At 43.1% G+C, this 15380-nt stretch overlaps 1 protein-coding gene across 3 annotated transcripts in view; it reads left to right on the forward strand.

The window, feature by feature from the left end:
- Nucleotides 1-2669: 2669 nt before the first annotated feature.
- flt4 (fms related receptor tyrosine kinase 4) overlaps nucleotides 2670-15380 on the forward strand; it is a 141593-nt gene continuing 128882 nt past the window's right edge. For all 3 annotated transcript variants that reach the window (XM_083785875.1, XM_083785877.1, XM_083785876.1), the window contains exon 1: nucleotides 2670-2830. In XM_083785875.1, the coding sequence (XP_083642001.1) occupies nucleotides 2773-2830 (58 nt within the window). In that variant the 5' untranslated portion in view covers nucleotides 2670-2772. The remainder of the gene's footprint in view (nucleotides 2831-15380) is intronic.

The following is a 15380-nucleotide window of genomic DNA, read 5'->3' on the forward strand; positions in this document are numbered from 1 at the left end:
ACAAGATGTACTGAGATGTAATTGGCCTACTGTAGCGGACCCAGCTGGCCATGAAAAGGTTGAAGACTGAACTGATGATTTTGAAGTTTCTTTATTAAATCAACGTAGAACTGACAAGAGAAAAGGCATACAAATGCATCAATAAACATCCATTATCCAACATCTCATTATCAGTATAACAAACAAGTTCCAATAAACCATATAATTACATGTATATCCCATACAATATACTATAGCTTAAAACTACCATATCAAAATGCCATATGAAAACCACCACAATAAACCTCAGACAATAAACCACAAGAATAAGACCCAGTCAGACCAAATAAACATTAAAAGAGATTCACCTTATCCCCTTTCCAGCTGGGTGCTAAAGTGGCATGTGCTTCACTGCTTTGTGTCCATAATTTGTTCAGCTTTTGACCGTCAGTCCTTTCCATTGGCCTTCCTTTCCATAAGCCTTGACCAAACTTTGTGTACTGGTCGTCCCATAGTGATGCAGTTCTCGCTCCTCTACCACTGAGGCCCTTTTATTGTCTACTCCTGCTATCTGCAGCACCATGCTGGGCGTCGGCAGCACAACAGGTGAACTTCATCAACCCATCAGTGCCCATTGATGTGCTCCTGAAGTTTGAACAGGAAACTAGTCAAATAAAGGTCTGTAAGACCCAACATGGCAGGAACCCCTTCACAATAAAAGTTTGACCATCCCGGGGTCCGTTACACCTACTGTATTCATTCAAGGCCAGTATATATATCATATTCACATTTATGCCTGCAGCCTCCATATCATTAATTGATTAGACCTGTGGTTCTCCGTTCTCAGACCTTTTCATATAAAGAACCCCCAAATAGTATTTGCTATTTGGCCACAGACCCCCAGCTGACAATATTTGTGCCATATGCCGGGACAAGATTTGGGTTGTTATAATGTTTCACATGTTTCACAAATATTAAACATTTTGCACATTTGTTTCTATAGGACCCCATGGGGTATTGAGAACCACAGCATTAGATTATTAGTTTTAATGTGTGTATAGGCTACACTTCAAGTCTAGTCCCCTGTTGTTCAATGCTTATGAAACATGCCTAATGATGAGCTTTTTCTTATTTTTTTTCTTTTTTTATAATTTTTATCCCACGATTTTGCAATCCATTTTTTCACCCAGTGTCAATTACCTAATGTAATCATGGGTGCTACACTTCCTCTGCCAACCTGGGGGGACAGTGGACTGACCTCATGCATCCAAGCTGCTTCTTTTCACCTGAGAGAGGAGAGTTTCACCGGCCGGACGTAGCGCGTGGAAGGAACACGTTATTCCGACTGCATGTTTTTTGTGAGGGTACCTATACCCTAGGGGACACGAGGAGAACATGCAAACTCCACACAGAAAGGCCCTTTCACACACATATGCTACTTAAAGTATGATGACATTTTGCCTTATATTGGTTGTCTGTGGGGTATACAAAAAGGTACACAAAGATGGCCATAACCTTTTTTTGCGACCTCTCATTCTGTGGACCTTAGTGACCAAGTGAATAGAAAAAGTGAGTGGTGCAAGACCAAGTGAAGTTCCAGACCCACAGGGTGCCGGCCCAGTTCCGGCGAGCCGCCCCGCGTCCGAAACGGTAGAGGAATGACAGCGTTACCGTGTGGGTGTCCCTCTACTGTATCCTCTACTGTACTGTACTATACTGCACTGTACTGTACTGTCACTGTAGCCTACTGTGCTGGAACACCCGAAATATACAGTTAATATACCAGTTGATATACCAGTTGAAAGAACAACTTTAGGCTAAATAATTTATAGTTATACTAGTGTTTGTTTTATTCTGTTTTATACGTAATTGAGAATTGATGTATGTTATTTAATTGTGTTTTATATACTGATATTGATGAACTTAATTAATGCAATTCATGTTTTAGTTTTCTTTCTTTTTTTGTATGTGTGTAATGTGTAATGTGTTGTGTGTGGACACAAAACAGACATTTCTGAAATCAATAACAGATATTTTTTCCTTAAAATAAATTATTTTTATTCTTATAAATGCTTAGGGTTAGCTACAGCCAGGGGCCGGTATGAGCAAATCAGAGATTCTTTCATTCCAACAAAAGAAGCATTATCCCAATTAGCGCTAATTGGAAAATCACCTTCGAAGTTGTGGTGAATGTGACAGTTTTCAAAGACGAGCAACAGCTGTGGAAGGTAGTCATGAACGAAATAAGATCTTTACACCAGGAAGGAAATTTGTCATGGATTTTAGTCGACCCCGACAGCCACCCCCCCTGACCCCCACCCACAACCTAATTCAGCTGGAGCCGAGTGTTTTATGAACTAGTGAGGGCGGGAGGTGATTGTGGGTGTGTGCGTGTCGTGTCGTGTCGTGTCCCAGTCACGGGCAAGGGAAAGGGAAATCGTTGTAATGCCCATTCGGAGCCTTATGCATCCCTTTGACAGGAAAACACGCTTTTTGCGCTTTTCTGCTGCACATCCTCTGTGTACAGAGTTGACCGCGAGAGAGAGAGAGATAGAGAGGGAGAGAGAGAGAGAGAGAGAGGGGGGGGGGGGGGGGGGATGGGATACGAGAGAGGAGGGGGGGGATAGAGAGAGAGGGGGAGGACTGCATGGAGGCATCGCATCGCTGAGACCGTTGATTCACCTGAGAGTTCACTCCTCTTCCACGGACTGTTGCCTAACTACTTTTCACTTTTAACGAGCGATTTTCTATTCAAACATCGGCTTAAACTTGGAGGGCCGGAGATAACTGGAAATGAAGACAGATTTTACGCTTATCTGTCGGATTTGGATTGGATTTGCTTATGCCTCAGGTGAGTAGAACGACGCACTGCACAGTGCACACAGCACGTAGGCTACACTTCAAAGTTACTTTGGAGCGCAAAGAAAAGTTTTTTTAGGACGACCTGGACGAGTTTATTGTTTTATTTATGGCTTGACATGCTGTTGCCTTCCATTCAAAATTCAGCACGTTGCATTGTGAAATTAAATTATAGCCTACATCACTTTATATTTCATTTAGGCCTATAGCTTTTTTGCTGTAGGCTGACATTTACGAAGCAAATAGGCTAGATCAGAATTAACCTGATAGTGCACACATTCTTTTTTTTATTCGAGTTTTATTAATTAATGGTGGGTGATGTAATGTAATCCCTTTTTATTTTTGATCTATGTTATTATTTATGACTTATTTCCTTGAACGTATTTATTTGTTTGAGATATAGTAACAAAAGTTTATATTGTGCTTTACTATTGTGATTTGAAACTGTTCTAAGGTTCCCATAAACATTTCCTGATGTTGACATTTAACAAAACTAATATCAGTCTAATAATGGACCAGTGTTGAAACCTATATGGTCTGATTCAGACTTGGCCCCAGGCCTTGAAGTGATGGTCCTATAGATCAGTGGTTCTCAAAGCGGGTCCAGGGCCAGGGTCCGGGACCGTCAGGGTTCCTTGAGGGGGTTCTAAGTGGACCCTTATTATAAAGGTCCCGCCCAATGAGTTATGGAGGTCCTTGAAGTCTGAGAACCACTGTCCTAGGCGCTAGAGGGCACAGATAGGCACTAGGGGGGTTAATTGGTGTTACAAAATAACTCCGAAGCCACACACAGTCATAACCCATGGGATGTTTTAATACAGTACTGTAGTAGCCAGGTCATCTTATGAAGATAGAGTGGACGTGGTGGTGGCTCAGAGGTAGAGTGGCCGGATGGTAACCGCAAGGTCGCCAGTTCAAACCCACTCTCCCCCAGAGTTGGTGTCGAAGTGTCCTTGAGCAAGACACTGAACCCCTGATGTGCTGGTTGGTGCGCCTTGCATGGTTTCTGCTGCCATTGGTGTGTGAATGTGTGTGTGTGAATGAGTGAATGTAATGCACAATCTCTGTAAAGCGCCTTGGATAAAGGTGCTATAAAAATGCACCATTTACCATTCATGCAAGGAGGAGAGCTGTGGTGTTGTTGGGGAATGGCAAATATCTGGACTGAGAGCTGAGATGTTTTTGACCTCTGGTTGACTAATGGCTCTCATGAGCCACTGTGAACACTGGCAGAAACAAGTGAACACCAGAAACCTTTGCTTAAATAATGTGAATATTATCGTTGCTGTCGGGCAGAAAACCCCTATGTTGCCCCCTTACCCTTATCCCCACGTTGTGAGCTTGTAGATCAGCTATTTGAACAATTTTAAAAGGTTTTGTAAAATAGTAAAAAATGGCAAATAAGTTTAGGGATAAGGGTTAAGGGGACACACACAAAAGAATCACAATAAAGTAGTAGCTCCGTTTGGAACCTCTATATCTACGCTGCTACTCTTTAGCTCCGAGATGAGGTTCAGAGAAGAGCTATCCCTGCGCTGGTAGAAATGGGTCGAGCCTGTCGACAAGTAGTGAATTATATACCTCTTTCGCAGTATTTATTTCAAAAAGTAAAGGTATCTGAACCAAGATACAGTTGATAAACTTAACATAGGCACCTAACATTTTAACTAAGGCATCAAACAACCGCTTAAATCGGGCTTAAATAAAAATGTCACCTCCCGTTGGAATGCGCAGTACTGCTTCCGTAGGATTGCATTGGGAAAACCGGGGAAACAAATCGTACTGGCTGACATTGACAAACAAACGCTTTGTAAGCGGTTGTTTGATACCTCAGTTAAAATGTTAGGGGCCTATGTTTAGTTTATCAACTGTATCTTGGTTCTGATACCTTTACTTTTTGAAATAAATACTGCGAAAGGGGTTTAATCCACTACTTGTCGACGGGCTCTACCCAGCTAGACTCCAATTCAGCGTAGCAGTGTAGATATAGATAGAGGTTCCAAACTACAAGTCCGAAGTGTGGCGCGAAGTGACGTGTTTTGAGCTTGTTGATCGGTTACTTTTGAATTTGAATTATGTCCAATGAAGTATTGGACATATGAGGTTTCCACGTGACAGAGATGCAAGTATACTGTGTTGCCATACAACAGGGGTTCCCAAACTGTGTTGCGTACACCCCTTGTGATGCGCGAACGCCCTCTAGGGAGTGCGTGACATGAAAAGGGTAATGCCGGTTTTATGGTGTTATTTAACACAAATGCCAAAATCCGGCAAAACACTGTTGTAAGGAGATGTAGAACAGCTGCGGGAGTAAACAGCAGCTGCATGTCTGTGATTATTTGCCATAATCGTATTAATAAATGTATCATTTTCAGCCAAATGCAACGAGACTGAGAGTTGGGGGGGGGGGGGGGGGGGTGCATCAGCTAGGTCAGGAGGTGCCCTACAAGATCAAAGTGCAGTAACCAACTACATTATTGGACTTTTTTGTCTCAAAGCCAAAGGTCAAATCAGCCTTCACGATTTTGGGGGATAAACAATTACCTCACGAACAGATAATCAATTAGTGTAATATCACTTATATACTGATAAACTTACTTTAAAACTTCTTTGAGTGAACTTTGGCTTTACAGGGCAACGTATCTATGCAGCTTTATAGGCTATACATTTCGCAGCACTATGTAACTTTCTTCCTGTAGCCCGGATTTGAAGCACTGACATTTTTACCATTGAGCTAATAGAGCCGGCCTGCTTGCTCTGGGGATACATTGAATCTTGACCATCAGGTCAGATCCTGTGACTATAGGTGAGGCGTGGCCTTTGACATGATCTCAATAGAAAAGCAGGGAAGCAAAATAAAACCACCCCAATTGAGTTATATTGACATACTCTACCATACAGATTGGACAAAATTAAATTGTATTGATAAAAAGGTATGTCAGCCGACTGGGGATCCTCGGTCCAAGGTTTCCATGCCTTGTCCCCTCCTTCTCTCCCTCTACACCAAATGTCTTGGCCCCCAAAATAGCCGACCCACAAGCTTGCAATGCATCGGCAACGCAACACGTTTTGAGCTTGTACTGCTGCTGTGGCCGAATGTTGGGCCAAAATGTCCCACTGAATAAACGCCTATTATGACATGCCCAGAATAGCTACGCTAAAGGGTTCATGTCGTTAAACACGACACTAAGGAGATTTAGACTGTGTCGTTGTTTGTGGTTTAAATGACTAAATGAGAGTTTGAGTCACAGTCTATTCATTAGTGATGGCAGCCGAACAGCTGTTGGCAGCAGACAGGGGATACATTGTACAGCGGATCTGACATATGGCAACCTAATTCACTGCTCTTTCACCTAGAGCTGTGCTGTACTGTATGTTTTTTTTGTATTTGAACTATTCATACTCTAGCTTGGTTTCTTAGGGCCACTTAAATCCTTAACACTTAGTAAAACTTTGGCTCTGTACTTGGTCTCCTCTTTTTCCCCCACTATGCCGAGAATAGCCGATCACACGCTTGTCGACCTGGGGGAGGATTGCTGACACCTACCATCAGCTCCTTTAGCTTATACTGGCCCCCAGGGCTTCCGCTTTAGTTTTTGCTTGAATGATTCACTATTTAGATATTTGATATTAATTTGATCAGACTAGACTACTATAAACCTTCCTATATAAACCCATTGTAACTTCAAACTCCATTTTAACCATGATTAATCGAGAACACCCGCATTTGGTTCTGGTGACTGATGTTGGCCTTCTAATGTGTGAGGGTGGCCTTGCTTTTTAGGCTACGTTCATGTTCAAAAACACGGCCCCTCACGAATTAAAGGGAAGGACAATATCGCTCACCAGAACCAGGGACAGGTGTATTTGTTGAATCTACCGTGGTTTAAACTGGAGTTTGGAGTTACAATGGGTTTGTATAGGAAGGGGGCGTGTCTGATCAAATGAATATCAAATATCTACATACTGAATCAAGCAACTTAAAACACATTATGTGCCAAAATAGCGACGTGGGGTGCCCGTCCAATTTCAGACGTCCTGCATGGGATCATTCCTAGGACGTCTGTGGACGTCTGGGGTGTAGAAAATAATTACCCCACACATGTTTGAAAGTGAAATGTCCCTTTAAATGTTCTCAAATAGAAATCATATTCAGCGCAGTGGGTGATATAAGTGTTATCACGATCAGCAATTGTAATGATCTTCAGTGGAGCCTGGAGGTGGACATTGATGATATACAGGGTGAATGGGTGATAGTAGATATCATATGCTGATTATGCTCTGTCTCGTTATGTTCAGTGGAGGGTGGACTGTGGACATAAGTGAAATACAACAGGGTGATAGTTGATCTGCTTCTGTCTCATCTAGGGATGCACCGAAAGGGAAATTCTTGGCCGAAACCGAATACCGAATTTAGGAAACAGTTGGCCGAAAACCGAATACCCAATATCCGAATATGATTAATATTATACATCTTTTTTCCTACGATTGCTGTCATGGCCGTACCTTAAAGCTACCAGATTTATGGCAAAATAAATGGTTATGGCAAAACGTAACTTAAATAATAATCACTATTATGGGTCCATAAAACATTTATTCAGCCCTTTTGAATGCATTAATTGCATACACTATTCGGTGATATATTCGGGCAGAAACCGAATAGGCCGAAAATGCATTTTTAGCCATTTTCTGCCGAATATTTTCTTTCACTAGTCTCATCATTATTCAGTGTAGGTGGACATTAATGATATAGGCCTACACCCTACAGGGTGATTGTAGATCTGCTTCTGTCTCATCATATTCAGTGGAGAGTGGACACAGTAAGTGATATACAGGGTGATTGTAGATCTGCTTCTGTCTCATCGTATTCAGTGGAGGGTGGACATAAGTGAAATACAGGGTGATTGTAGACCTGCCAGCTCAAAGGTCATGGTCATTTTCTCTGACAGGATATCATTTACACAGCAGCAGCAGTTATGGATCTTCCAGCCCTCTCACCCCCAGACATTTCGCAACCATTGTCATGTCAAGCTTTGTGTCTCCAAAGAGAACTCGGCGATGTCCAACCTGTGGGCCAGGGCCCACTGATGGGCCATGAGGATATGCAAGTGGGCCTCGCAATTGACACAAAAAACAAACAGTCGATGGATTGATTGATCATCAAAGTTAACTCAACATTCATGTCGTGGCCCACCCATCGGACCACTTAACACAAAAACTGCTCATGACGGAACGTTCCGCCATATAGAATCCAACCGGCAACCGCTTTTGGCGGAACGTTCCATCATATAATCTTTATTATTGATATCAAACCGGATCGCTCATTTATTTTATTTTATTAATCTTTTGCTTCTTCAGCGATCCTAGGCCGGTTTCGTGCATTACTTACTTACTTACTTATCCTCGTCCCCTATGGGACATGAGGCTTCAATGAGCGCTCTCCATTTCATCCGATCGCTGGCAGCATGTTGTACCTCTCCCCAGGACAGGTTCATCTGTTCCAGCTCCTGCGTCACAGTTGTGCGCCAGGTGGTTTTGGGCCTCCCAGGTTTTCTTTTGCCTGATGGTGTCCATCCTAAGGCCACCTTTTTGATGCAGTCCTGCTCCATCCTCAGTACATGTCCTCCTAGTCATCTCAGGCGTCTGTGTGTAATGTCCTTGGTAATGTTTCGCACATGCGCAGTGCCATTCACTTCTTGTATAGAGGCGGACTAAAAAGCTGAATAACTCTAAATCTACGGAGCTCTCCATGGTTTTGACAAAACATGCGGTGTTCGGAGGTCTTTTCTGACTATCCGGTGATCCCGATTGTAACATTGGTGCTTTCTAGAGCAAGGATGGCCTCATTTTTGCTCGCTAGTGTTATGATTCATGCTAAGTAAGTCTGTGTACTGTACTTAAGATACAGTGTACTTGATATGTGACAGTACAGCTTGCATTTTACTTGATGGCGATATGTTTCACTGCCTGCATTGTACTTTCTAGATATGTGAGGCATCCTGTTAGGTGGCACCCATAAGGTCCGCCTGGTATGTGAGACAGTAAGGCTAGCCTTGCACATCATCATGCCACGTTCCTATGTCGTGCATCTTCTTATCTTACTGTCTCGTTTCTATGATCCAGCACTATAAATAGTCTGTCTAATAAACGTTGTGAACCAATAGTGTGATACTGCCTACTGTGTCTCATTATTGGTTCTCCCGGGCCCGTCTGCGTACCTATAGAAGTACTTCAACTTGATCGTCACACACCACCCAGCCTGCACACACTGCCAGCCTGTCAGAGCCAGAACGAGGGTCCAGCTAGCATTGACGCTAATTAGTGGACACTTGGAGATTTTTCAAGTGGGCCCTGATCCAGAAAAGGTTGGGGGGCCACTGCTCCTGCTCTCACCCCAAAACATTTTACAACCATTTTCCTGTCATGCTCTCTCTTAACGGGGTTCCAAAAGCATGCATGCCTGTCCTGGTGGCTGCAGAGATGATGCCAATCAGAACATTGTCTCTGCCGGTGGAAACCTCATATGTCTAAAACTTGGATCTTTATAGCCACAACCCCTATTCAGATTGGTTGATATTTCATTGTTTCTGTCTTTTGCCATTAACCTTTAAAAACTGTTTGTTATCCAGAGTCATTTGTCACCTCACTGGACTCCGTTACAATTACAATTTACAATTTAGGCATTTAGCAGATGCTCTTAATCCAGAGCGATTTACAGTAAGCAAGAACCACACATGGTAAGACATCAAATACATAGAAACAGAATCATAAGCAAGCTTAGAGCCTAACATCCGTCTAACAGTAGAATATCTGTACAGTGAAACTATGAGTATACACTATGCAAGGGTTGCCCTAGATTGTCATTGTTGATAAATAAATCACTGTGGTGATTTATCTATAAACAATGACCACCTAAGAGATTTAGTGTGCAGGGGGAAAAGGAGGGGACCAATTACAGATCCCAGTGGGACCCTAGTTGTGAGGGTTTGGGGGGAAGGATGAAAGCTAACCTTTCCAAGAAACCTACTGTATATACATATTGTATGTATTAGCAGTTTGAACAAAAGCCAGATATAGGCCTATTTGACAGTGCAGTTCAGAAACATAATCCATGAGATGTGAATGGAATGGGTGGTCAGCCCACCTAACACAATAGTGCTGGTACCCAGGTTGCGCTTAGTCAGAATGGTGGTCCCTGAGTCAAAATCAGTTGAAAACCCCTGGTCTGGAAGATTGGAGAAAGGATGGAGTCAAGAGGTAGGTCTAGTGGAGGTCACTAGTTTTAGGACCTCATCTGAGGAGAGAAGGACAGACAGACAGAGTAGTATTGGGTGAGTCAGACACTTCTTTATCAGGTAGATGGGAAAGGAGCTGCTGATATCATCAACATTCTCAAAGTATAGGTGACATAGCCTGGCTAATAAGCCAGACTCAAATCACACCGCCGGCAGGCAATTCTTTTTTGCCAACGACTGATTCGATCTGGCTTATTAGCCAGGCTATAGGTGACAAGCCTCAGGTGAGAGGCATGAAGGTTGGGTTGGGGGAGGGGGTTTAAGGGGTTAGGAGATAGTGGAGAAGGGTTAAAGGTACAGGATTGAATCTTGGTGTGGTGGAAAGAGGATTTAGCAGTGGATAGTGAAAGGGAGAAGGCAGAAAGGAGTGAGTGAAAGTGGGAGAGGTCATCTGGTTGCTTCGTCTTATGCCACTTCGGCTGCCCTGAGAGGTGTTCGTTCAGCTCTGAGGATTTCAGATAAGCAATGTTAACCTTTTGTTACAGTTACTTAGCTCTGCTCTCTAAGTCAAATTTGTCAATATTTCCCCCGGTCATATTGGGCCCGGTCATTGCTGCTTACTTTAATGGTAATTGATTTAGTTTTATGCTGAGCTGAGCACTACCCAGAATGGGTGCTGTTTCAATAGTATTTCTGAGCTGAGCACTACCCCAGAATGGGTGCTGTTCCAATAGTATTTTAAAATAGCTAAAGTAATACAATATGGCGTAAGTGCTTCAGGTACGTTTTGTATTTATCTATCTATATCGCCAAGTCTTAAAAGTAAAAAAGTAAAAAATTGTGTCCGAGATGTAGTGGGGTAGAAGTATAAAATGTAAAAAAATGGAAAGCACAGTAACTACACTACTTGAGCATTTAAGTCACTCGCACTACACAATAATAACTGTGGTAATTGATTTAGTTTCATGCTGAGCTATATAAGCTTCACCACAGAGTGTACGTGTACAGGCTGAGAAAATGTGAAGTACTAGGTTGCTTTACCACAACAGTGATGGTGGTGGTGACTGTACTGGTGTAGATGTTGCTTTTTTAGCCCTGTCGTGTTTTCTGTTCACATATTTCTGCTTGATCAGATCATCTCTGAAACCCGACTCTGGACTCTCTGGGTATTATTGTAGTCATCCACTATAAGAGGTCGAGTTGTTTTAGCCAACAACAGGCCCCCTATTCTTTTCCCTGCTGCAGAATCTCAGGATTCAAACCTTAGCCTCCTTGGAGAGAGGGGCTCTCACACTGAGCCACAGCGTCTGTCCTTGACTATGGTCACTGTCGGGCGAAAACCTCATATGTCCAAAAGAAGTCCTACTTCGCAGGACATGGGAAACCTATGTTCCCATTCTAATGGATCCAGTGTAGTGTAGTCATCTTTTCTTTTTATAAAGATATTTTATACACCGATAAGTTCATAAGTATCAATGTACATGGCATGCTCTACGAGTTATCATTTAGTCACAAGCTTGTGTTAATACTTTATATTGGTTACATATTTGAAGAACCCACAGACTTAACCACTTTAAATGACGGAAATGGCTGATCTACAAGCCTCACAACGCCTTTGCGATGTTGTGAACTCAGTAGATCTGCTATTACTTTTGCTATACTGTACTTTTGCTTGTATGAAGACAAGTAGGGCATTCATTTCCATAACATAAAAAAGTCACATGATGGAGATTCAAGGTTTCTCAGCCGACACCGACGATATCTTCCCTATCAGCATGGGGAGCCGCTCGCAGCGGAGTGGAATGCCGCTATTCCGCGTGGGAAGCGCCATGCAATACAGTTCAAATAAATAGCGAGGCCACGAGAGGAGCCTCAGTCATCGCAGGTGTAGGATAGCAAAGACCCCAGGGGCGGATGGACGTTTGCTTATACACAAGACTGCGCGTCGATCACCGCTAGGTGCTCAATTCTGTGTAGCACCACCACCCCCCAAAAATGGAGAGATAAGGTCTTTCAACCCCGCCAGGAATCCACGGAAAAAGCCAAATATGTGTCCACTCGGTGTTAGATAGTTAATGAAAACCACATGGCAGACTTTTAGCTCTCTGACACCTCCACACGCGCACGCACATACGGATGTGCGCGGGTGGGCACGCACACACACACACACACACACACACACACACACACTTCCCGCACCGGGTCTTTATGACGGCAGAGTTCTGTAAATGACACTCCCCCCCCCCCCCCCCCCCCCCCCCCCAAATCTTCCCCGACCCCGAATAGCTATTTGAGTTTTTATGTCATTGAGCGTCATTATAATGATGTGTAATAATAATCTTTTGATCCATCATCATCTGAATCACCGTAGCAGCAGTTTCTCGTTGGTCTAATCTGGATTTGACCAACTTGCTTTTGGCTTTTGGCGTTTTTACAAAAACAACATTGATTATCGTTTGGAAGCGGCATGGATTTAGCATTATCCCATAAGGTCTGAATGCCTCCGTTTCCTCCCTCTGCACGATGGAGATGACATGTTGTGTGATACCTAACACGCAGTTGATACCTAAGAGTGCAATTTTGCAGTACAATAATTAACAAAGCATGTGTTTTCTGAAAATGTCCCTGCCCATATTTGATTAATTCCCTGAATAAGAGGTGAACAGTCTTACTGACTCCTATCTTCCCACTCCCAGCAGACTTTGTTTCAGATTTTTGTGGAGACAAAGTGAGCACAACTCAGTCCAAGTAGCAGATACATTGTAATTCAGTGTCTAGGAAAATAACTGCCAGCTGGCTCTCACAAACATAAAAAAGTGTACACGGAGGCAAACTCTGCTCGACTGGTGTCATTGAAGGCTTTAACATACTCTCATATTCTCTCTTCTACTGCTCCGTAGTCCGTACACTAAATATTATTCTCAAAAAATGTGGGTCCAATTTAGGTGCCATTTTGGGCTACATTCATTTTCTATAATGCCCCATTTGCGGTTAATCATGTTTTTCATCCCTCTCTGGTATAGATGGTGCTTTTTCAACCTGGCCAGGTCTTGGTATTCATACTTTTAAGGATTTATACATGGACAATGTTTTTGCATCCTTCCAGCAACTCTCAGACGAACATATATACTTCCCAAACATCATTTTTTCAGGTATTTACAGGTCCGCAGATTTGCTCAGAGAACATGTGATGTCCCATGTTCCCAAATTTTCCTGATGACTCTGATATAGACATGTGTTCTTAGCTAGATTACCAACTTTGAAGGGTGCAATCTCATGTATCTATGATGAAATTAGTTGTTTACACCCGGAATCTTAGAACGCTTTAAAAGTTCGTTGGGAGGGAGATGTAGGGGAGGAGATAACCGAGGAGTTGAAATTGCGTCATATGGCACTTTTAATGTTTGTTTAGAGCACTTTTAACAAACATAGAATGCCAGACAAGTCTATGGACTTTTAATGTTTGTTTAGGGCAACACTTAAAGGGGAATTCCACTAATTTTCAACATTTTACTATGTCATTAATATTCCTTAGAGCTGTTAATGATTTTTTAAGATATGTACAGGTTGGGGAACAAAGAAGGGGTTATAAGGACGTGGGGGTAGTCACTCACTCTTTTATTTTTTATTTTTTTTATTAATTTTTTTAATACTGTGGAATACCGAGGTATAGGTTACCAATACCGGCACTGTATCGTACTGTGAAATCTCGTCCATGGCATGTCTAGATGTGAGACATGCCAATAAAAATACATTTTGTGACTGATTTGGTTTTATACAATATAACACACTGCATTCATGTCTCGTAATGTATATAGTGGCAGTGAATCTGCAATGAATGTGGCAGCCACAGTGGGCGCCCCTCACTTCACACACACTTCACAAGTGTGATTTTTTTGTAGCATAGTGAAATGACAGTGATTACATTCTATTAGTGATGCTTCACTCTAGCTTTGATGTTCTTGAACTTGGCATAGAACCAGCCTTGCACAGATGCGTGCATACTTGTCCTTGGGAGGCAAATTAAGTTATTTGTCTGTGTCATACATAATTAAGTCCAAAAGCAACGCAGAGGAGGAACATATTGGTTAGGACTCCTACACATTTTCCAGCGGAGAAGGGTCAACATGGGGAGCAAATCCCATCAACGTGTAATTTGACAGGAACATGACTTTCCACACAAAATATGGGAGTGAAAGAAAACAAGGCAACGTGGATTATTTCCAGCTGAAGTTTTGGGAGTTATGAGGTGATTTCACGCTGAGGGTGTGAAATGTTTTTGCACATTTAACCTCCGTGCCAGTTTTAAGGCGGCTCGCCCTGGTGTGGAACTGGAGTGTGTGCAGCAGTTGATTTGATTTAAGGCTTAATTGCGTGTGCCGTGGCAAAGACCGGGAAATGATTGAAGTAGCACTTGCAGCGTAGCATAGTGGAAATACATTTCTCTGTGATGCCTGTGGGTCCTATGCAAGATGATCCCTCCCCACTTCATTTTAAAGGCAAAAAAACAAAAAAACATCCCAGTGCACGGTGGCAGATACTCAGATATTATAGAGCACACAAGGCACTTAAGTACGTTGCTTAGGAACAAGCATAATTTAGAACACTTATCAGTTCAATGAGAGCCGTCATTGCCATTATACTGCGCAAATGGGTCTTCTCGTTTCGAGGATGCGGCCGTGTCCGTAACTCCGTAGGGGGTTTGCGATATTCTGGGCCCGTCTGTGAGTGTTGGGTTTCGGCGGTTCAGTGATATCTCTCGCTGCTGTCACACGGGGTCACACGGGGTTCATGGGAAAAGCCAGCGTTGGCCAGGCCTGAGGAAATTACCAGTTTCCCTCTTCCTCTGAGGTCTTCGTCGCCGACGCGCACTGGCCTCGCCCCGCTCCCTTCCATTATAGCCTCCACTCCTAAAGACGTCAGGACCATGTGTTTTGCGGTTATAAACGTGCGCGTCGTCTCTGTCGAGTGGAAACCTCATACTGTATGTGCAAATTCAAAACGGTTACTATTCAGGATTAAAATTGGAAAATTAGCAGATCTACAAGCTCGAAACGCGCCGTATATATCTTCTACTTTTGATGCTTTTGTGTGGCGTTTGTAGTATGATCGAGTAGGACATTAATTCACGGGGGAAAAAACCCACAAAAGGTTTGGACATGGAGATGAGAGGTTTCTGCCCGACGACAGCATCAGCGATGTCTTCTAATTAGCCGTCGAGGACCCACCCACGAAGGCGGCAGCCTTGGCCGCATGGTGCTTAGGATCCCTACAGTACGTAACGGCACAGCAGGCACGGAGCGCTGT

Source organism: Protomyctophum parallelum (genome assembly GCF_964188405.1).
Source record: "Protomyctophum parallelum genome assembly, chromosome: 16".
NCBI lineage: Eukaryota > Metazoa > Chordata > Actinopteri > Myctophiformes > Myctophidae > Protomyctophum > Protomyctophum parallelum.